The 23,095-nt window shown below is 46.1% G+C and overlaps 1 protein-coding gene across 10 annotated transcripts in view; it reads left to right on the forward strand.

The window, feature by feature from the left end:
• Kank1 (KN motif and ankyrin repeat domains 1) overlaps window positions 1-21,341 on the forward strand; it is a 190,125-nt gene extending 168,784 nt beyond the window's left edge. For 9 of the 10 annotated variants that reach the window (XM_021195604.1, XM_029536852.1, XM_029536851.1 and 6 more), the window contains 9 exons: window positions 9,067-9,270; window positions 9,846-9,954; window positions 11,079-11,336; window positions 12,822-12,909; window positions 14,865-15,084; window positions 17,111-17,253; window positions 17,716-17,916; window positions 19,704-19,802; window positions 20,366-21,341. In XM_021195604.1, the coding sequence (XP_021051263.1) occupies window positions 9,067-9,270; window positions 9,846-9,954; window positions 11,079-11,336; window positions 12,822-12,909; window positions 14,865-15,084; window positions 17,111-17,253; window positions 17,716-17,916; window positions 19,704-19,802; window positions 20,366-20,428 (1,385 nt within the window). In that variant the 3' untranslated portion in view covers window positions 20,429-21,341. The remainder of the gene's footprint in view (window positions 1-9,066; window positions 9,271-9,845; window positions 9,955-11,078; window positions 11,337-12,821; window positions 12,910-14,864; window positions 15,085-17,110; window positions 17,254-17,715; window positions 17,917-19,703; window positions 19,803-20,365) is intronic. The other variant, XM_021195613.1, reaches the window with a different exon arrangement.
• The last annotated feature ends 1,754 nt before the right edge of the window (window positions 21,342-23,095 follow it).

The following is a 23,095-nucleotide window of genomic DNA, read 5'->3' on the forward strand; positions in this document are numbered from 1 at the left end:
TTTGTCTTTTCATATCCTTTGAGAATCCTGCTCTTGTCTGTTTTTCTTTAAGTTGAAGCTAGTCCTTGAGCCATCACCCTGGGACATTTCGGGATGTAGCATCTCCCTAAGAGGCTCAGTAAAGTGACAGTTCTTGGAACCTGGTGCTCTAAGTCTCTAACAGTACACGGTATCCTACGAGGCCTGGGCACAGTCCACGGCTTCCATTCCCTGATGCTGTAGTTCTCATGAGCCAACATTACCTAGGGAGAAAGATGCTCATCAAGTTAGTCGGGGGGGGGGGAGATATAGATATTAGTAGGACACCCACAGAAGTCTCAGTGTGCCTCTTTATTCCTGAAGGGAACAGCCATAAAAAGTAGACTCACATAAACCCTCTCTGTATCTTCGAATAAACAGGATTAGATTGATGTGTGGGGCTTACATGTCTGCCTCTTCATCCTTTAAAAAAAAAAAAATCATGATGTCAGATGTTAATGTCACACAGTAAACTTTGGTGCCTCAGAACACAGATGGCAGAGGGGTTATGAAAAGATGCTCTTCCCTGCCTTCCTCTTCCCCAAACTGCTGTACCCCTGGAGTCTTTTTTGTGGCCTCCTGAGCATGGAGACCGGGAAGTTTTATTTGATACCACAGTATGTCCAGTCACGCTGACATTCCATACATCAGTGTGCAGCTCTGACCCTCAATGAACCTAGTTAATCAGCTAGTCTGCACGAGGTCTGTGGCAGCTGGGAATGAATGGTAAATAACCCTCTCAGTAGCAGGCAGTTAGTCTGACCCCTGTCAGAGCACACAAGAGCAACCTTAAAGGCCATTTGTATAACTCGTGCCACATATGTATTGTAACCAAGATTCAATAAGAAAGGAACTAGGTCAAGAATGTACTCCATATTGGATGTTGGCATGTATGGGCTGGAATTTTAGGCTAGCGTGATACAGGAAAGCAGTAGCATTCTTAATATCTGTAAGCTATGTATAAGGAAGTGCCAGAGGACACTGTGACTTACCATACCCACCTTGTAATCCAGAGAATTGCTCACACAGTATAGAATACATGCCATTGCCAAAAGGCATTCATTCGTACAACCTTATCCTTAAAACAAAACAAAAGAAAGCACCACCATCAGGGGCTGACAGGTTTCAGGGTCACCAGGGAGTCTGCGTCAGATTCTGTCTGCAAACAGTCTTTGCACCTATCTGTGCTTGTTATGCAGAGTGGGGGATGGATGGGGGAGGGCTGTAAGAGGGAAGCATGGCGCAGTCTGCCACATGGTGCACACGTGCCAAACGAAAGCCACTGCCGCTGCTGTCCTCATTCTTCCAGAAGTGGACTTGTTCAGAGTTCAGAGCAAAGCTTGAGCGAGTAACCTTTGTGTGTGTGTTTAAGTTTTGTGTGTGTGAGTGGTTTTGCCTGAATGTATGTCATTCAGGAATGACTGGTTCCTGCAAAGGTCAGAAGAGAGAATCAGATCCCCCTGGACCTAGAATTATAAATGTTCATGTGCTGGGAATCGACCTACGTCCTCAGAAGCAAAAGTGTTCTAGCATCTTGCTGGACAGTGGTGGAGGTGGTGGTGGTGCTGAATCCCTTTAATCCAGGCACTCGGGAAGCAGAGGTAGGCAGACCTCTGTTTGAGTTTGAGTACAGCCTGGCCTACAAATTGATTTCCAGGACAGTCAGGGCTACACAGAGAAACCCTGTCTGGGGGGGGGGGGGGGGCCCCCTGGGGTCGCATTTGAAACCCCTTCTCAGTCTCTCTCTCTCTCTCTCTCTCCCCCTCTCTCTCTCTCTCTCTCTCTCTCTCTCTCTCTCTCTCTCTCTCTCTCTCTCTCTCTCTCTCTCCCTGTCTGTAAGTTCATTCTTTCTAGAGTTAAGGGTTCAGTGACAGAATCACTTGTCTGATTGCAAACTATTGCTGCTTCCCTCCCCGACCCCGGCTATCCTGGAACTAGCTCTGTAGACCAGGCTGGCCTAGAACCCACAGAGACCTGCCTGCCTCTGCTTCCCAAGTGCTTCCAATAAAGGTGTGTGTCACCACTGCCTGGCTACAAACTGTTATTTTTAACCACATCATCACACAGAATACTCTCGTCCTATTTAAAATTGCATTGGGAGTGTGTGATTGTAGGTCAGCCCTTTAGAAAAACGAAACATTAAGTCCTCCTGTAGTGCCCCTGTGTAGTGGCTATGTACAAGAGTGAGGGTATGTGCCTTGTGTTTCAGAAACATGCTTTCTTTTTCTAGCAAAATGTGAATCCTGAGTCATGCTAGTCCCCTGTGTATTTTTCACCTAAGTGGCCATAAGCATTCTCCCAGGATTTGAGGGACAGTGTGTGTGTGTGTGTGTGTGTGTGTGTGTGTGTGTGTGTGTGTGTGTGTGTGGCTTTTGACACAGCAGAAGTTGGTACTGACTAGAAGTATTGTTTCCTGGTACTGTTAAAATGGCCAGAAGACATAAATTCACTCCCTGCTCCTCTGACAGACCCTCACTGTGGGGATCAGGTCAGCCTTTTAATGATCCTCCTGGCTCAGCCTGCCCAAGTCCAGGTGCACACTGGGCCTGGCTAGGAGGAAGGAAATTCTTCTTGTTACCAATAGAACCTTAAGAAGTAAGCTCTGTTTTCCTTTACAACAGTGGGATTATATTGATTTAAAGAGTGGATTTTTCTTCCTTTCTTCCTTCCTTCCTGCCTGCCTTTACTTTTTTTCCTTCTGGAAAGGGGAAGAAAATTCTAGACAAATGACTCAGAGATATAAATACCCTAAAAATATCCAGCTATCACAAATACAAACAGAACTGAACAGCCCACATGGTTTATAGAAAACGTATCTTTACACTCAAAGGAACCTCTGTGCTTGCATTCTTGTTTCTCTTGGGTTTGTTTTAAAAGTTTATGAACTTGAAGACCTTCTCTCAGCTGTGTAAGACTGTAGGAAGAAATCTAGCCAAAACAAACGTGGGAAGTGAAACTGTTAGAGAATTGTGTTTCTAGTTAGCTCTTTGTTTCTTGTACTAAACCACTTAGTATCTGTTTTTCCCTTTTATACTGCTTTTTAAAATGCTCAAGAGCATCAAAATAAGCCAAAACAAGTGTTCCTGGAACCCTGCAGTGGTTAAATGGCCTGAGGGGGGTTGTGGAGGGGCTAGGGGACAGGAGGTAGGGAGGCTTTACTAGCCTGGGAGTTGCGAGAATTGACTGATTCTGGCCGTCCTGGAAATTTGTATTTGTCTCTGTTATCTGAGTCCTGTGTCTGCATCAAATGAGAAGACCTTCTCCCTGGTTCTCTCCCAGCAGAATTTTTCTATGGAAATAGCCGTGTGTAAAAGGCTGACCATCCGCTGTAGCCGAAGACAACCTTCTGAATATATTTAAACATGTATTATCTGCTACCACCCATTACCTGCCCCCATCACCAAATAAGCACTCCAGATTTAGGGGCTCATTGAGATAAATGGGCTTAAAGCAGACTGTGGTTTGTAGCTATGCTTAAGATGAAGCCACACCCTTGCTCGGGAGGCTTTCTGTCACAGAGCTGCATCCCCAGCCCTGTGATCAGAGCTTAATCTGGAGTCTGTCCATGACTTTATGAATATTTTTATGCATTGGCTTTTTTTTTTTTTTTTTTGTAAAACAGTGCATAAGTTTTATCTTACTTTCAAAAGTAATAATAGCTAAACAGGTGTGATGATCCCTTCGTGCCTATAATTTCCAGTACTCCAGGAGTAGAGGCTCAACTTTTGGCAGATGTTCAAGTGGATCAGAAGCTTGGCTATGTAAGGAGTAATGGGCTAGCCTAGTGTATATAAGACCCTGTCTTGGAAAAGAAAGAAAGAAATTATTTCTGCTGGGCATATTGTTCTAGTGGGCTCACATCTTTAATCCCAGCACTCAGGGAGCTGAAACAAGTGGTCTCTGAGTCTGAGATACCCTAGATTATATAGTGAGTCCCAGGCTAGCCTGAAGTAAAAAAGTGTGACTTTTTTTTTTAAGCTAATTGAGCTGGAGAGATGGTTCTACAGTTAAAGGCTACAGCTCACAACCAAAAGAGGACTAGAGAGAGATGGCTCAGTGTTCCTCTGTTCTTGCAGAGGACCCAAGTTCAGTTCCCAGCACCCACGTGATGGCTCATAACTCTCTGTGACTCCAATTCCAGGGGATCCAACATCCTCTCCTGACCTCTACACCTGGCATGTGCATGGTACACATGCATACTTGTTAGCAAAACACATGCACATAAAATGAAAATAAGTCTTTGCTTTCTGTTTTTGTTTTTGTTTTTTTTTTAACTGATAACTGCCCCTTGCAAGGTTGAAATTGTAGCCCCAGATCATTTGATCATTTGTTAATGATCTGTTAATGGAAAGACCTTCATCTAAGAAGGAAAGATCTTTAAAGATCTAACTCTGCCTTCTCCTTTGGCAGCCCGTTAGTTGACACTTACTTGAAAATTCTGCTCTCTCAAACTGATCTTCCTAAATGGTTGTTAGTGAACTGCAAAAAGTGTTCTGGGAAAAAGATGGTGGCTGCCTTTGACACTTCTTCTCTGACAGAAGCTTGAAGCATATAATTGGTGTCAGGCTAAGGGCTGGCGGTTGGTAATTTTCAAGGAACACAAATGGCTTGGAGTCATGGTGTCCACAGGAATGACAAATGCAGCTGCAGAGAATTCAGAAAGTTATCACTGTGTCTTTTCCTGAGTTGGAGGGTCATTCATGCTTTACTAAAAAGGTTTATAGTCCGTACTGCCCCCATGTATTCATGCTGATCAGTAGCTGGACATAAATGTCAACATATACAAAGTGCAGCTCTGCATCAAAGAGATATACAGATGGACCATGAATCACTTTCTCTCTGTTTGGGAAGCCAAGATAGGCCTAGCAGAAATGTGAATGATCACCCATGGAGATATTAGGCAAGCAGAAAGTGGTCAGGGTTCAGCCGTAGTCAAGGCTTCCAAGGTCTGGGGAGGGGAAGAGGCCCTTAGCTTCTCTGGGAGGAGCATGTGCATGCAGAGCACACTTTAACCCAGCTTTAGTTAATGCAGCCTGCCTGTCAGCCTGGGAATTCTGGGTCAAGTCATGGGAGGGTATATAATTAAATGTGGGTGGGGTTTGTGGTGAAAGAGAGTTTGATTCTTAATCCACTCTTTTAGCATTGTCATTTCTGAGTGAATGCCCACTTCAGATACATTCTTAGCAGCCTTTTAAACTGTTCTCACAACGGTGCTAGGAGCAATCAAACTGCTGCTCTGACCTGTCACGGGGTACCAGGGTTCCTTGGTTGGAAGTGACTGTATGTTTCTGACTACATGCCTCCATTGGGAGCAGAACTCCAAGATGATAGGTCCTGCTCCTCCATCTAAGCCACACACTTTCTCCCAAAAAGGACATCTGCCAAAAATAGAATCTCCACTGTCTCTTCCTCAAGCCAGTATGTACCCAAAATGTCAGGTCTCTGCTTGTGCCCATCAGCTCGCCAGTAGGTAAAGAGTTATACTCTGGGAATACAGGTAAAGGCATGGATGGCCTCCACTATGAATCAGGAATTATGATTCTACTCCTTCTTGACAGGGACGCTAAATGGTCTTTAAAATCCAGTCAGAATGCAAAAACGTAGGCATTATAGCTTAGCTGTTTAGCCTGCTGTACTGTTTAGAGATGTGTTTTCTAAAATCAGCTATTAAAAAAAATAAATAGAAATACGGATTTGCAGCCAGACATGGTGGTACACACCTTTAGTCCCAGTATTCAGGACTTGGGAGGCAGAGGCAGGTGAACCTATGTGAATTTGAGGCCGGCCTGATCTACAAAGTGAGTTTTAGAACAGCCAGAAACCCTGTTGTGAATAACCAAAAAAAAAACAACAACAAAAACAAACAAACAAACAAACAAAAAGGATTTGTTTGCTAGACATCTGTGAACAAACTTTCAAAAATCATTTTAGTAAAATTTTTCAAAAGCCAGGAAGAGCTATTGCAGAGGGGAGGAGCCGTGTAAAAATGTCATGGTCCTAGTTTCATGGAAATTCTTTTTAATTTAATACTTTGTGTCTGATGTTACTAAAGTTTTCATTTTTGAGTTACATAGTTTTCAATATAGTTTGCCTTAAATATTAAGATTGTCTACATATTAAACCCTGAGTCCAGCATACTTGAGAATTAGAATTAGTGCATTGAATGAATGTGTTTTATTTTCCAGGCCACTAGGATTTCTGTCACTCACTAGTCGTCTCTAACCTGGCCAAGTCCTAAAGTGAGGCTCACGTTTTTGTTGGTATCAATGACCATTTTAAATGAGTTAATGATCCACTGGGTATGTGGAGCATCTGGGCTATAGGACCAGAATTCAGTAGGGATGGGGTTCATAATCAACACTGTTGTGTTTTAATCTTATCTGGGTAACATGTAATATTTGCTATGGACCTTCTACCTTTGGTGGTCCAGGCCTGTTAATTAAACCACCAGTTATTTCTAAGAATCCATACACAGCCGAGTTGATAAGTAGAGCCCGATGGAATACGAAGTCTTATTTTTCGGCAGTCCAGTTGGAGTTTTGTTTAATCTTAGTGTAGTAGTTCTCAGTTCTGACTGCAGAGCAAAATCATGGGGAAAGGTTAAAAGATACACTGAGCACGGTGGCCCAGGACGTTAAAACAAGCACTTAAGTGGCAGAGGCAGGCTGTTTTCTAGGACCCATCTAGGTCTTCATAGCAAGTTCCAGGTCAACAAGGGCTACATAGTGAGACCCTGTCTCAAAATAATGGTGATGGCGATGACGACGATGGAAGAGCTCTTCCCTGTATTTTTAAAAATCCCCACCTCTTCATCTAACATGATTTCCAAGCATATCCAGGGTTAAGATCATCTCATGGGACTTTGTTGGCCACTCTGGTTTTTGCATCTCCAGCCCTACTTCTCTGTTCTTCTTGCACATGGCAGTCCTGTTCAGAGCTTCATGCTGGGCAGGCAATGTTCCATGCGATGCCTATGCCTACAGAAAGGGCCTTGTTAAGCTCAGGGAATCACGTCCAGGCCATTCAAGTCCGGCCAGTTTGAACACCACCTAGGACAGATTTTTCTAGCAATACAGGTAGCAGTTCTCCCTGCCGTGACTAACAAGAACTGGTTTGATGCCTGGTGACCTTGCCTTACCTGTTGACCTCAGTCAGCAACCCTGTTTCCGGGTGAATTGCACAAACATTTGACAAAAGAAATCTGATGTCCAGCACTGTTCTCAGCCGTGCAGAGGACCCCAAATAGAGACCCAACAAGTAGGGCTTCAAGGAGCCTGCTCTTTCCAGGGAGGAAGTGCACAGGAGCTGGGAATAGTGCTACAGAGTAATAACAGAGGAAAGAGGGCTTGGTGGAACAGCATCCTAGAAAAACAATTAAAAGAAATTGGGTTTAGTCTATGTCTAGGAAAGAGCATGGATAGAACTAACTGTGAAAAGTGGCAACATGCCAGGCTGAGGAACAGCCTGCTGAGCTAAGACTGTGGTCACAGCACCACACAGAGCCCATAAAGGCTGCACAGCATTCTCTCGAATGAGTGACAGTAGTTCAGCTCACCCACTAGTCCCTTAGGGCAGACTGATGTCAGCTTCTCCTTTCTGTTTTAAAAAACGGACAAAATGAAAACCTTCTCCTGTTTGTTTCTATGCATCCTTAGAATAACGTTTTTGAAAATTAAAGTGCTAAGTAAGAGCGATTTTTGAATACAGCGAATCCATACGCAGTATTGAAAAAAATAGAAAATATATGAGAATTTTTAATCACCATAGCTCATTCCTTTTAGTGGAATTTTACAGATTAGCTATCTATAAAGTTACGTTTATGTCTACTGTTATATTTAGCTGCACATAATGGCTTGCAGAGGCAGGCAAGGAGCTCTGTGAGTTTGAGGACAATTTGACTTGTGTAGCAAGGGCTACACAGTAAGGCCTTATCTCAAACAGATACGCATGCATGTATTGCAATTAATTTGCTTTTTAATTTAATCCTATGTTGTCAACATCATTTTAGTGTCAGTCAGATTGAGAATTCTGTGATACATTGAATTACAAATATAATTTAAGTGAATTTGTCTGTTTTGGCCAGTAAACAGATACGAAATGCTTTACACATGGAGAAGTAGTTTAGTAAACATGACAAGAAGAAAGCTGACAGGAAAGTATTTCTAAAACTCATCCTGTCCTTGTATAGTGTGACAGACAGCTGCAGTGAGGAAAGAAATTTTCTTTCAGTTGTGGAGGGAGGGGAAGAAGGGTATGGCCAGCGGAGAAGGGAATGGCCTTGCACAGAAGGGTGTCCGGAAAAGAGAGATCCCAACCTTAGGACCATGGGACCAAAGTTCCTTCCCCACGAAGACCACTGGAGTAAAGGAATGAGACTGGAAAGCAGGCTGGTGCCATGCCACGGTGGTTCCATGTGTTCTCTAGGCTATGGGTACCCCGTTTCCCAAGCTTCCCAGGGAGAGGGGCTGCTCTGTAGATTGTACCATGATTTGTTTCAGCTAAAGTCTTGATGGTATTGGAGATGGGTGGGAATATGACTCTGCACCAGGGAATCAGAAGGGAACCACAGTAGAAGAGGGGATGCCATGTGGCTCAGATGACAAGCCTTGGTCAACATTGTGCCAAGGGCAAGGACCAAGCTTAACAATCATCGAAGGCCTAGGGGGTGGGGCAGTCGAGTCTATGTAAATGAGTAGTGCGATTTATTAAAAAGAAAGCACAAGAGGTCACCAGAGAAGAGGATGGGTTGAGAGAAATGGTTTGTTTTTTTTTTAATAATTTAAAATAATTTACTTTTTTATGTGCGGTGGTGTTTTGGCTACATGTATGTTTGTGTGAAGGTGAGGGTTCCCCTGAAACTGAAGTTACAGACAGTTGTGAGCTGCCAGGTAGGTGCTGAGAATTGAACTCGGGTCCTGGAAGAACAGCCAGTGCTCTTCAGCCAGGCCATCTCTCCAGTCCCTGGAGCTGTTTTTTAACAACCTGACTTTTAAGTCTATGCTATGCGAACCTAACCCTGCATGCCTTCCCTCTCTTCCTTCGGAACAGGAAATCACTTGGAATGTACCTGTACCTGCAAGTGTAGAGGCCTTTGGTCTGGAGGACGGGTGAATGCACAGCCACCCCAGCCTGAGGTGGAGGCGGAGACAGCAGAAGTCAGGCACACCCAGGGCCTTGAGCAGTTCCCCACGCAGGGAAGTACCCTGCCCCCGGTGAACCTGACGGATGACCAGATAGCCACCGGCCTCTACGGTAAGTCTCCTTGTAGTTTGTGCCGTTTGTGGCAACACTGCCAGCCTTCCAGCCAATGATTTATGTGCTGACCTGGAAGAAAGGTTATATAATTGGGTTTTTTGGCATCTAGGCCTAAAGTATCCTTTACAAAAAGCAAGCTGCGATGCCTTGGCTACAGGTTATGCACTATATAAACAGCCTTCCTTTCCTTCACATCCTAGCATGCATATTCTACCCCTTGGGTTCTCTTAGCTGATGAAAAGGTACCAGGATCCCAACCTCAGTGCCTAAGGAAGGGTGAACTGAGACATGACATCACTTTATAAACATTACAGCCTGGTACCAATGCTCCTTATCTGCAGGTTTGTAATGTCTGGGCACACTGATGGATTCCCTCCCCCGTGTTTAAAAGAACGTTATTAATAGAATGATGGATTATTTTCTCTGTTTGCACATACTCTCCCAGTGGGTTTCATGGAAGTTTCTCACACAACCACACTAAGATCTACATTCACAAATGTGAGGAAAGAGAGCCCACTCATTTAACTCATGATTTACATCAATCACTTCGATTTACTTTTTTTTTTTTTCAGTATGTCCAAATAATGAAAACACACTGAAGTCCATCATGAAGAAAAGCGATGGGAATAAAGATTCGAATGGAGCCAAAAAGAATCTTCAGTTCATTGGCATTAACGGCGGGTAAGGCAAGCTGGTGGTGTTGGGGTGCAAAGAGCCTATCTCCTTTGCCTCCTACCTACTTAATAAGTCGCTGTCAGGGTACCTATTCTGGGATGCTGCCACATCTTGATGATAGAAGATTCCCTCCGCAGAAAGGTGCATCTGGGCTTCTTTTCTTCTCTTCTTTTGCTCTCTTTAAGGATACGTCCCTCTTTGAAGGATACCCACCGAAGCTGGGAAAGTGACATCTCCTTACCTCTGGCCTGGGGGGGGTGGGGGGGGGACGGGACACATCTTCAGCAACAAGCCATCAGGGTTGTTGTTCTCATTTGAATAGTTGTGCTTATACATGTTAGAATACAGGGACAGGAAGAGACTGGCAGCATTGGTCCAGGGCCCAGTGATGGGCCCATCCACTTCTCCAGAATGGATTGCTTTAGACTTAGCTCTCTGTGTTCAGGAGCAGGACTGTGGGATGTTTCAACTGAAGAGTAACCTGGCCATAGCTCTGGTTCCTTGCTTTCTACATAGAATGCCTAGTAGCTGTTGGCCCAGGTGGTTGAGCCTGTTTGTCCTCCTCCTGTTGGAGCAAAGCAATTAGTTGATTACTCAATGAGAAAGCAACAGTGCAGCGTTGGGTATTTACAGCAAAGAGGCTACCAAGAGAGATTTAACATGATGGTGCATGTTTTACAAATCTTCAGTTTTATTGAACGATGTGGTCCAGAAGATTTCAAAGGAGCTATTGGTTACTTACATAATCTGTTCGCTTTGACAGTGGGAGAATGGATGGGACCAACAGGAGCATGCGAAGCAACTGCAGATCTGGTGTCTGTAAAGTTGTAAAGTCACTTTCCTCTCAATTTATTCTGACCTGGTGGTATCAGGGCTCTTTTTTTTTTTTTTTTTTTGAACAAATGGTATATGATACCAGTCTTCAACTGGGAATTATCCCTTTGAAGTCAAAGCCCATTGTAAACTCACCAGGCCTTCAAATAGACCTTGCTTTGAGTTTCTAAGTTGCAGGCTCTAAACCACTGGCAAGATGTCTGGGGTCAGGCCACAGCTTTCCCTTCCCAGGATCGTCTGCCGCTGGGTCTCTATGGGGACACCCTGCATCTCCTGAACTCCCAATTGCCACCTAGGTATGAGACAACTTCAAGTGACGAATCCAGCTCGGATGGAAGCTCTTCTTCCGAGTCAGATGACGAGTGTGACACCATTGGGTATCCTCCTGAGGAAGAGGAGGAGGAGGAGGAGGAGGAAGAGGAGAAGGACCACGACACTCGGGGAATGGCGGAAGGGCACCACGCAGTTAATATTGAAGGTTTCAAGTCTGCCAGGGTGGAAGATGAAGTGCAGGTTCCAGAATGTGAACCTGAGAAAGAGGAAATCAGAGAGAGGTGTGGTACATTTCCCCTCCCCTCCCTGATTTTCCTCCCATGCGTGGCGCGCTTGGGCAATAGAATGAACTGGTTCAGGTAGTTTGCAGCTATATGTGTGTGTTTAGTCTTATCTGTGTCTCAGAAGCATGCACAGCTGGTCAAGGTACTAGTGCAGGGTACGGTGCCTTTCAGCTCTCTGAGCACATCAGTGAGAGTGGCTCATTCGGCTAGTCTGTTTGCTGAACTTTGGTAACTCCTTGCTGTCTAGTTTGGCATGTAGAAATGCTGTCCACCTCAGCATCCATTGTTCGAACACATCACCGTGCATACAGAGACGTGGTTGACCTTTCTGATGACCAGCGCTCTGTTTAAGATTTCAGATTTTATCTTGACGCGAGTGTCAGAATTGTTATCGCAGGACCATTGTGCAGGCGAGGAAAAGGAGTTTAGCCTCAACTAAAAACGATTAACTGGAAAGGTGATGTGTGTCAGGCACTCTCAGCTTTGTTACTCCTTGAGAGTGATAAGGGACACAAGAGTAGATATGGGACCGTTATACGTCATCTCACGTGCTCTGGTTGGCTGAGACACACACCTTAGAAACAGGCTGAATTTGAGACATTGTTAGTAAGGATGGACTTATCTCTTATAAAACAAGGAAAGATGGAAACATCAGCATGGTTTTTCATTCTGTGAAGTATAAATTAGAACATTTCAGCAAGCATTTATTCCATTACATTTGTCAAATGGAAGCTCATTGTCAACACAAGGTAAGTGTTTCCAGGGGGTTTGAGATATCTTCTGAGTTTCAAACAGCTTTATTGAGATAGTTATAATGTCATTTGATTTTTGGCTTTTCATATGTGTTGGACAAACACTTGAGTCACTAGATATGAGGTCACCATAAAGAAATAGTGTAACTTAGACCTCTCTAGCTCCTTAAGATATATATATATATATATATATATATATATATATATATATATATATATATATACATGTGTGTATGTGTATGCACACACAAATACATATACACATGTTGGAAACAAGGTCTTACTGTGTAGTCTTAGCTACACTGAAACTTACTATGTAGACTACGCTAACCACAAACTCACAGAGATCCACTGCCCCCCGCCTCCCAAGTACTCAGATCAAGGACATACAACATCGCACCTGGCCAAGACAATAATTTTAAGCCCTTATAATGAAAGGAATAAAATTTTCCAATTGTTATTTTGTAATGTCCTAAAGGCCAAATCGATGTATCTGGAAGTCAAGCTTCTGCAAAGCCCTTCATTGCAGAGGTACCAGCTTTATGTGGCGCTGTCAACCACCAGTGCCTGGAGACCGCTCTGATCATCAGGACCTGCCTAGGCTGGCTCATAGCCCTGGCCTATTAAATGGTTGTGGGCTCTGAGATAAAAAAAAAAAAAAATCCCTTTTGTTTTATGGCATATCCTGAGTTTTGTGTGTGTTTTTTTTTCTCCTCTTCCTCCTCTTTAGGTATGAATTAAGTGAAAAGATGTTGTCTGCCTGCAACTTACTGAAACATAACATAAAAGATCACAAAGCTTTGGCCAGCAAAGATATGGTAAGTCTGTGTGATCGGAACAATGCCCCAGCCTTGCAGCATCACCCTGGCGCAGCGTGGTCAGGAACATGGTAGCCTGCCGCCGGGCTGTTGTGTATGCCTCTCCCTGAGCCGCTCATTCCTCACATAGCCGGCAGGATGAAGTCGTACTGCCCAGCTCAGGGAACATACCATTTCCCTGAGGCCCAGCATCCACTCCTTTACCCACCCTGTACTTTTCTTGTGGTGGAACCATCTGGGAGGCACATACTTGGCAGAAAGAAAGAGAAGGCTAATTGCAGGCCATCTCCTTCTCTCTCCATGCTCTGCTTCTATCTACAGATCCTCCTGACCCCAAGAACAGCATTCCTGAACTTTCTAAAAAGTAAGGGTCGTTTTTTAGAAGAAACGTATCTGGGCTGAGGTCAGCATCCCTTTTCACTAGGAGAGTATATATTAGGTTCTGGTGTGGAATGCCGACGGCCACTATTTTTAAATGGAAAAAATAACTGCACTGTTATTTCACAGCTGGGTAAATGCAGTAGCAGGTAATATGGTGTTTGTGGTTGTCCAGCTGGTCAGGAATAGCACAGCACAGGACATGCAGGTACTGCTGGGACAGCGGCTAATCTGGTGTGCTGAAGAGTGATTCACTCCCGTGGTGACAACTGGATCTGCAGCTGCTTGACCTGACCCGGCCTGTGATTGGCAGCTCCATCTTCAGGACATTGTGAAAATGTGGCTTCTCGCACTAATTTGATAATAACCTGGATCTGCGTCTTTGTGTGTCAGCGGGGTTAGTTCATCTGAGGCTGATTCATCTGAGTCAGTGGCTGCTGCTCGGGTGACTTGCAAGGCTCTGAGACCGTGGAACTCTGAGAACCAAATGAGACCTCAGGAGTTATCTAATCCTAGACACATAGCTAGAATACCGAGGGCCTGGCATGGTCGGTTAAAAGCCAGCTGTGGCTGTCACAGGCTTGAACACAAACAAGCACACAGGGACATGTGCCCATGAGACCTCACTAGCCAAACCCAGCCCTAGTATCTAAGGCCTTGAGAGATGTGTCTCTGGGGCCTACAAGATGGCTCAGTGGAGTGGGTAAAGGTGCTTGCTGTCAACCTGACAACCTGAGTTTGACCCCCAGGACCCATGTTGTGGCAGAAAACAACCAACATCTTCAAGTTATCCTCCGCATGTGTGTGTGACCTGCATGTACTTGCCCACACACCACAAATTAAATACATAACCAGTATATAAAAATTATTCTAAGTATCTCTGAAGTGGCAGCCACCATGTCAGACTACGAGTGCTAGACTTAGATTGTCCCAATCTGCTCTGTGAGACAGCACCTCACACTGTAGCTCACATTGGCCTGGAACTTGCTAGGTGGTACCCTAGGCCAGCCTCATCTCCCATCCTGGTGGGGTGGAAAAGCTGGAGTTAGTCAGTCTGGGTCAACACAGTTGCTGGTGTGCTGATTTCTTCCTAATTCCGATGAACAGTCACTGGAAAGACCCGTTAGCTCAGTAAACAAACAGCTCAAAAGGAGAGATAGGCCTAAGTGTTGACCTCATTATAGATACTATAAGATGAGGGATTTTGTTGGGGGTGGTTTGGGTTGGGTCTTTTTTTTTTTTAAGACATGGAAACTAAGATGCAGAATAAGGAAGTTCCTCAGGGCCATTCGTTCATAAGTAGTAGAGTCTAATCTCCAGGATCTGCTCTAAACCCACTTGCACGTTGTTTCTTAGTGACCACAGTGTGGACAGGACGATTTAAAACCAGAAGAGGGGAGAGTTCAAGTGTGTTGTTTGAAGCTACTCTTGAGGTGCTGGGTGGCAGCAGCTTTTAAGAGCAGATGCTGAGAGCACACACTTTGACTATAAAAGGCCTGGTTGCTTGGGCTTTCGGTTGCACTCGGGAGAAAGAGAGAGCCATAAATAGAACTAACAGCAAGTTGGTGTTTTGGCAGAGGATCTGTCTGAACACCCTCCAGCATGAGTGGTTCCGAGTGTCCAGTCAGAAGTCTGCGGTGCCAGCCATGGTGGGTGACTACATCGCCGCGTTCGAGGCTGTCTCCCCGGACGTACTCCGGTACATCATCAACATGGCGGATGGCAACGGCAACACCGCCCTCCACTACAGCGTGTCTCACTCCAACTTCCAGATCGTCAAGCTGCTTCTGGATGCAGGTACCTCTGTTGTCCTGTTGTCCCCCTAAGGGCACTCAGGTTGCGACTTGTCTTCATAAAGCCGGTTGACCCATACCGTAGTTCTTTGGCCATCCTCAAGTCTTCTCGTTGCTTCTCCACATGACGTGGCAAGAATGCTGTTCTTGGGTAATGGATGCAAGGCCTGAGATTTACCAAGCCCGGGCAATAAAGAAACAGAATCCACATCTATTTTGAAGGGAGTTTTGTGAAGATATTCTTGCTGCAGGTCAGCTGTCTTAAAATGAGGTGTACCCCTGCTAATAGCTGTGACTCACACTTGTTCCTGGATGAATCACACGGGCTGGACTGGGTTGTTTGGGAGGCAGAGTGTTGCTCACAAGCCCAGAGTCACAGCTTTTGTGGCTGTGGCCACTCTGTTTGTCCTTACACCACGCCAGCCACTATGTGACTGTACACAAGTGAGAAGTTAGGACAGGGACTAGTAAAACCACGGTAGAGTCATCACTGTCCCTGCCTGACTACACGTCTCCTGAAGAATCACAGAAACGAGAGGCAGTGTCCCCCCCCCCCCCGTTACCTTGTTAATGACAGTAGTGGGAACGTGCCATCCCAGAATGCAGTGGTGGGGGTCACGTTATCCATGAGGTGAGAGGGCAGGTCAGAAGGGGCCCCTTGAGGAAGGAAGTCTTCAGCTGCAGGTGGGGCAGCCCCCAAACCACGTTCATCATCAGAACAGTGCTTCTGACATGCAGCTAACCCAGCATTCACGGTAACGGCTGGTGAGAATATAATGTCAACGCCCGATTGTATGATGAAATTATCTAGTTTCCTTGACTGTCTCTTGACCCAGTAGCCCTGATAGGCATCACCCCATCTTGGAGTTGTTAGTACAGGAGAAATAATAATCCAAGCACACACAGCATGTGTTACTGTTCTCAGTTGCTGAATTTCCTTTTCTGGGGGTGTGGGTGTTGGAGCTGCAGCCTTCTGCCTGCTGGACGAGCTCTCTCCCACTGAGCTGCCTCCCAGCGCAGCACAGCGTAGTCTTTCAGTGCCCATGTTAGGGAATAACTCCTTGCATCTAATGGCAGGAAGCAATTACAGGTTCCTTCCCTCCAGACTATAAACAGCTAGGGATACTGTTAAAATCGGGGCATGGGATTGTACCCAGGGAAGCTCAGAACAAGATTTCAGAATTGCTCTTGAAATGGTGTCTTCTCTGCCCTGAGAACTCTAGAGTGGATGTCCTGGCAAATTGACTTGATTCCACTGTTAGATGGTCTTGGTTAATCACTTCATTTTCTTTATTTTATTGCTTACTATTTTGAGTAAATTTTTGGCCCATAAAATGTAACTCTGGGGCTTCAGCACTGAAGGACTGAGTCGCTCAGATCCTGAGGACCGTGGGTATATATGCGCACCCACTTTGCCACCACACAGCCTTAGCTTTTTACACAGAGGTCCTTCTGTACATCCCATTATGTAATAGAGTGGGATCCCAAGCCAAGTTTTTGTCTTGTCTCATCTGAAGTGTTTAACTTGGTACTTGCTCCTCTGAAAGCTACTTTCCATTACTCTTCATCCTGGCATGCCATTAAAGCCCTGGAAAGCTTCTCAAGGATTAAAGACCAGAAGAGATCCAGCCCATGGGGTCTGGTGGTCCTTGGCAGTTTCTTAGAGGACTTGGAGCATTAATATTGATCTTACACCACAAGCCCTAGGGTTAGAAGCCATGTGATTGAGTTTCTGCACATATGCCTATCTAGATCCCTCGTTAGCGTTTATGCTTCAGAGAAGGTACACCAAGAACCATCCTCCCACACCGCCAGGGTGTCACAGCATAATGACCCTATCACAAGCAGGGAGCCCTGTCGTCACTTACTGTCATGTCTGCTGCTGCCAGCCTGCTGGGACAGGGCATTAAAACATTCGTTCGCTTTTTAGGCGTTTTCAGAGAGCACTTATTTCATAGGGCTCATTCACACCTCCAGTGAGCACTTAACGGTTCCGGATGGCTCTCCCTAAGGAGATTTCTTTCTTGCAGACGTGTGTAACGTAGATCACCAGAACAAGGCAGGTTACACGCCCATCATGCTAGCAGCCCTTGCAGCTGTGGAGGCAGAGAAGGACATGCAGGTTGTAGAAGAACTCTTCAGCTGCGGAGACGTGAACGCCAAGGCCAGTCAGGTTAGTGCCTTGCCCACCACACTGACCATCCACACCCTGGCCAGTGTCTCATAGGACCAGGTTGACAGGTCATCTTGCTGGTGACCCACTGACAGCTGTAGTCCATGCACCGACCACCATACCGGGTGACACGTGGGCTCAGTCCCATGTTGCGAATCTTTCCCTACTTTGCCTGGGAAGCTGGCAGGGGGACTAAACATGGTTGCACACAAGGGTCCCTACCTATACAGGGTCCTCATCATACACTCATTGCCTACTGACTCCAATGATCTGGCTGTTGTGGCTTTATGCCAGAGCCAGAACTCGAGCCTAAATGTGTTCACAATTCTATCTTAAACCTCTTTAGAGCTGTCTCCCTTAGCTCATAGCTCTAGTGCCTTTGTGTGTCATCTGCCCTATCCCACCCGCAGCCTTCTCCCGCCCAGTCTGCACTTTTGACTCTAACCATCATTTCCCTCCTAGGCGGGACAGACGGCCCTCATGCTGGCTGTCAGTCACGGCCGGATAGACATGGTGAAGGGCCTGCTGGCCTGTGGGGCTGACGTCAATATCCAGGACGACGAGGGCTCCACTGCCCTGATGTGTGCCAGTGAGCACGGGCATGTGGAGATTGTGAAGCTGCTGCTGGCCCAGCCAGGCTGCAATGGCCACCTGGAGGACAATGTGAGTGCCACTGGGCCTCCAGCCAGGAGCGGGTGTGGGCCCCTCTTTCCTGTTCCTTTGTGGACTGGTGTTGGCATCCAGGCCTCTTCCCTTCATAGCCCAGCTCAGCAGCATTTACCATGTATAGTCTGATAACTGCATGAGCCAAAAGCAAAAGTATGTATACGCACTTCACCCTCGAGTTTGTGAGACGCAGCTCTCGCTCCTCGGGAGGGTGAGCAGATTGGCCCTACGAAGTCCAACTCTCAGAGGCAGTGGATGAGCAGTCCCTCCGGAGACGCTTGGGTTTTCTCTCTCCCTTGGATGGAACACTTAACCATTTGAGTGCAGTGTCATGGGTGATCTACAATGAATGGTTCATCAATGTGAATAATCTTATGTGACACATAAGCTAGGAAGTCTACGAGTTCTTTGGCCACTCTGAGCACATTCTCCCGCTTCTGCTTGGTCTGTTCCCATCGTTACCAAACTTAACCTCACTGAACTCCCTCCCAGTCTGTCCCCTTCCGAGATAAACCTTGCATGAGCGCCCAGGCCATAGAGAAAGCACGGGACTGGTGCTTGAGCTATGGAAGCGACTCTGGGACGAGGAGGTCAGACCAAGCTGGTTCTCATTCCGAAAGCTTATCTCTGCCAAACACTGGCTCAAGCTAGAGCATCCTTCTCAAAACACCATGAAGTTAGAGGGGAAATAGCCTTCTTTGCCATAAAGTTCAGATCCCACTGGGCTCGCGCCAACAAGCAAAGCAGGGGAGGTGGCCACTGGGTAGAAGGGCTATACCCTCCCACCTCCAGGGACAACGCAGTTCCTTCCGTTCACTTCTTCAGAGAGCATGGGTTCACAGCTCATTTTCCCCCCACCACTGTCTCTGTTGCATGTGTTTTAAGGTTTTACTCAATTGTTTTCTTTCTGAAAACTTGTCACTTTGTATGATGAGTCTGTAGTGTGACAGGGACTTACAGAAATCCTGGCTACCCAGCCATTCGCCCACTTCCTTAACGTATACACAAGTGGGACATTCACTTGACCTCCGGAAGGAAAGCTACTCCCTAGATGCTCAGTGTGGGAGGGCAGGATGCTAATATTCAACCCACGTGGGAATCATTTCCTGTTCCTGTGACCAAAGGAAGGTCCTTACTTCAAAACCGGACAGGAAATAAGCTGTGCTGTCCTTTGCCTTAATTACTTCATATCCATTTCAGAGTCCGCAATTTAATAAGAATCAAACAGTTACTATCCCCCAAAAATGCTTCCTTCCCATATGCAATGTTCCCCCCCCCCTCCCTCGGGTGTTTCCAGAAGATACACGTTTGCAGGCAGACCTCCAGGGTGGAGTGCTAACGTGTGGATGTGACCTCCAGCGTTTAGCAGAGGTGCAGAAGGCTACAAGACCACAGCTTCCTAGTTCTTACCTGGCTGTCTGTGATTATAAGAAAAAAAAGACTAAGGTTTCTGCCCCTCCTGTTCTTACTGGCCCCTCTGGCAAGTGGGACAGTTGGATAGGGACTCTCAGTGGGCAGCCTTTGGTTTCTAAGGACCTTCGTGTACACATCCCTGTGCCAGTGCTGATGGGTAAAGAATGACTGATTCTCCTTGAGCTCTAACGGACAGAGAGTAGTCTCTCTCACCTCCACACTCACGACCCAACCTGTAAGATCCAGAAACACTTCCTGAAGTACGGAACGGATGGATGGCTAGACTTGCGGGGCTTTATCAGCTTGCTACCTTCCTGCTGATGGAGACTTGAGAGACTCAGCCTGGCCTGTTGTTTTCATTTCCCCTTTAGGATGGCAGCACCGCTCTCTCCATAGCCCTGGAAGCTGGACACAAGGACATTGCCGTTCTTCTGTACGCCCACCTCAACTTCTCGAAAACCCAGTCTCCGGTCAGTAGCAGGCATTTGGCATTTACAAATGGGATGGAATTCCCAGGCTGGCAGGCCTCTTCCCAGGGGAATGAACAGGTCTCAGGGGTCTTGTGTTGATTTTGAATATGGGGTTTTTAGCCCAGAGTTTATTTCTTCATCATTTCTACCCCATGCCAGGATAGGCTGGGTCTCAGTCATCCTTGGGGGAACAGCAGCTCTTCACAAGGAGTTACTTCTAAGCATAATGATCCAAATAGCACAGGTTGAGCTCATGGCTACATGTCACTGTGTCTCTGACACTGTTCCTAAAGCTGTCAGGAGGCTGCTCATCATCTCAGAATTTACTCCGAGGAGGAGGAGGAGGAGGCTGACTTCCGAGGACAGCTGGACAATCCCTGCTTAGCCCGGCTGGCTTTAGAGCATGCCTGCAGAGGGTGGACATCTGTCCCACATTCTCAGGAAGAGCTCGCCTGGCTCCGGCACACAGATGGTTGTCAGCTGCGATGAACCAATGTCTGGGGGAACACATCTGCCTGAAGTCACTCATTAACCTCCGTTTTCCTCCCTTTCCTGGTCTCTAGAGCACCCCACGGCTTGGCAGAAAGACGTCTCCCGGTCCCACTCACCGAGGTTCTTTTGACTGATTATGTAAGCATGGCCCTTGCGTGTACCACCATGAAGCTGCTAGTTACTCCTGTTGGTGGGACAGATACTGAATGTAAATGGACCACGCCAAGCTGACCAGCAGACAGAAGAGTAAAGGAACAGCTGAAGGCTGATGCTTCTGCAGAGAAAGCCAAGCTGGTGGGAAATGGTCTCCTCTCTAGCCCTCCGCTCTAGTAGGGCTTGGACCCAGCTCCGTGGCTGCTGAACCAGCTCCGTTATTTGCAGTGGTAGGAAATGGTAGGCTGGCCTGACCAGGCCATTTCTACCATGTAAGCCAATGTCAGATTCTCTGTGACATTGTAGTTTTGAACTTTTCCACAAGAACTTAGTAACTTACGAAATGTGGAGCTGTGGGGAAGTCCTTCCAGTATTCCATTCCAGGGTGCTTCTTGCTTCTTTCACTTCTCTTCTGTCTTTAAAATAAGAACCTTGAGGGAGAGAGCTTTGATCATCAGCAACTTGGCCCCCCACGCTGATAATTTCCCCGCCTAAAAATAGAAGATGGAACTCTCAAACCATATATATAAGAGTACAACAAGAAATATTTTCAGTTGGTTTATAGAAGTGGATGTATTATATGGCTTTTTATATAAAAGACTTCTATATGAATTTGACAGCAGTATTTTCAACTTTTATATTCCACAGTACAGTCATAAAGAGCTACGTGTCATGTTACGTTTTAAGCAACTGCCCAACCGTGTCTATATCTGGTGATAGAGGTTTGAATTAGGTTAGAGGACTGGGTTCCAGATTTGCATCTGTGGAGGCAAAGTGTATTTCTCTGTGTATTTCTATCATACGCCACGTTTACTTTGGTCCTGTATATGTATTTAAATGTTTGAAGTGCCTTAGACTCTTGCCATATTTCCAAAATAAAATTTCATTGAGCTCCGTTGCTTGCCTCTGCTTCCTCACTGACAGCTGTCTGCCTGGCTCGGATGACTAACAGCAGTGGCCACAAGCTCTGATGGATGGTTTGGGCTTCAAGAGCAAGAGCATGGTCTATTGGTCTCGGGCTCCAAGCGGGGCAGCCTTCTAAGGGTGTTTGAGTCTGTGACACAGGTTCCATACCCCCAGGCTGCATGTCACAATGCCGAAACTTAAAAACCTTATACACCACTACCAGGCAGGTAACCTCTAGGGAGCCCCCAGAGTTGATTCTTCCCAGGTGCATGAATGTTAGCTAGTCCTGAACTAATTTGGGGGTGTAGCTACCTGTGGTTGGCTAAATGGGGAAAGGAAGCCAGACAGACTTTTTAAAAGTTTTGTGTCTTCTAGAGAAACTGTTAGAGGAGTCATGAGAGAAGTAGTGGGGATGGACACGGGTCAGCCTGGGCCAGGAGACCCGGAGCTTCTGGGACAGAATTCTGTTCTCATCTGTGAACTGTAAAAATGAGGTTACAGACACTGAGATTTCCAAACTGCTCACTCCCTCCCCAGACAGATCTTCGAGCTCTGGGATTTGGGCTAAATTTTGACTCAGGAAGTTATTAAAGCCAAAGTCCCATGGACCGGAAATAGGGAAAATAAATTAATGGGGAGACGGTGAGGGGTCTGTGAAGGGAAGGGATTTTGGGCTTTGTTTCTCCCTTAATGGCCCAAGTGCCTTTTGAGCAAAGAGCTCTTTCTCAAGAGGTTTATGATCCTGGGGATTTTGTTTTTCTGAGAAGAAAAAGCATTAATACTGTGAGTGTATGCCGGGATGGAGTCTTCCGATAGTGTTTTTACCTAACACACACACACACACACACACACACACACACACACGGCCCTGAGTTCAATCCCCAGTGCTAACCAAAAAAAAAGGAAAAAAAAGCTTAAAAAATAAATATTGTAGATGGATGTGAAAAATGAAATGAGCCCTTGTGCTCCGATAAAAACAAGTGCTTATTTTATCTCTGAGTAAAGTCTTGCGAACTGTGTATCTAACCTCTGAGTAGCGTGCGCTGGCCCAGGCTGTGTTTGCTCTCATAACACCTTGAATGCATTTTATCTTGGGATCGACACACACTGTATACATAAGCCTGATTTCTCCCATTGGGAAAGCTGTATGTGGTTTACGGAGGCACAACTTTGCAAAGGAACTCTGAAAGGAGGCATTGGCCAGGTCCCTACGCAAGGGCAGCCCAAGGGAGGAGACAGCTGGCTTTATCTTCTGATCCAATTTCTTAGAAACCTTTGCCCTGGAAATGGAACGGCTGAAGGCTGGAATTTACCCTAAGACAACACAGTGGGAACTTTGAGCCCCTGATATCAAGAAAAAGACACTGACCACGTGTTCAACCTTTATCAGGACACGAGGTGTTCTAGTCAGGGTTTCTATTCCTGCACAAAATATCATGACCAAGAGGCAAGTTGGGTGCACAAAATATCATGACCAAGAGGCAAGTTGAGGAGGAAAGGGTTTATTCAGCTTACACTTCCACAATGCTGTTTATCACCAAAGGAAGTCAGGACTGGAACTCAAGCAGGTCAGGAAGCAGGAGCTGATGCAGAGGCCATGGAGGGGTGTTACTTAATCGCTTGTTTCCCCGGGCTTGTCCAGCTTGCTTTCTTATAGAACCCAAGACTACCAGTCCAGGGATGGCACCACCCACAAGGGGCCCTCCCGCCTTGATCACCAACTGAGAAAATGCCCCATAGCT

The sequence above is a fragment of the Mus pahari genome, chromosome 1, assembly GCF_900095145.1.
Source record: "Mus pahari chromosome 1, PAHARI_EIJ_v1.1, whole genome shotgun sequence".
In the NCBI taxonomy this organism is placed as follows: Eukaryota; Metazoa; Chordata; class Mammalia; order Rodentia; family Muridae; genus Mus; species Mus pahari.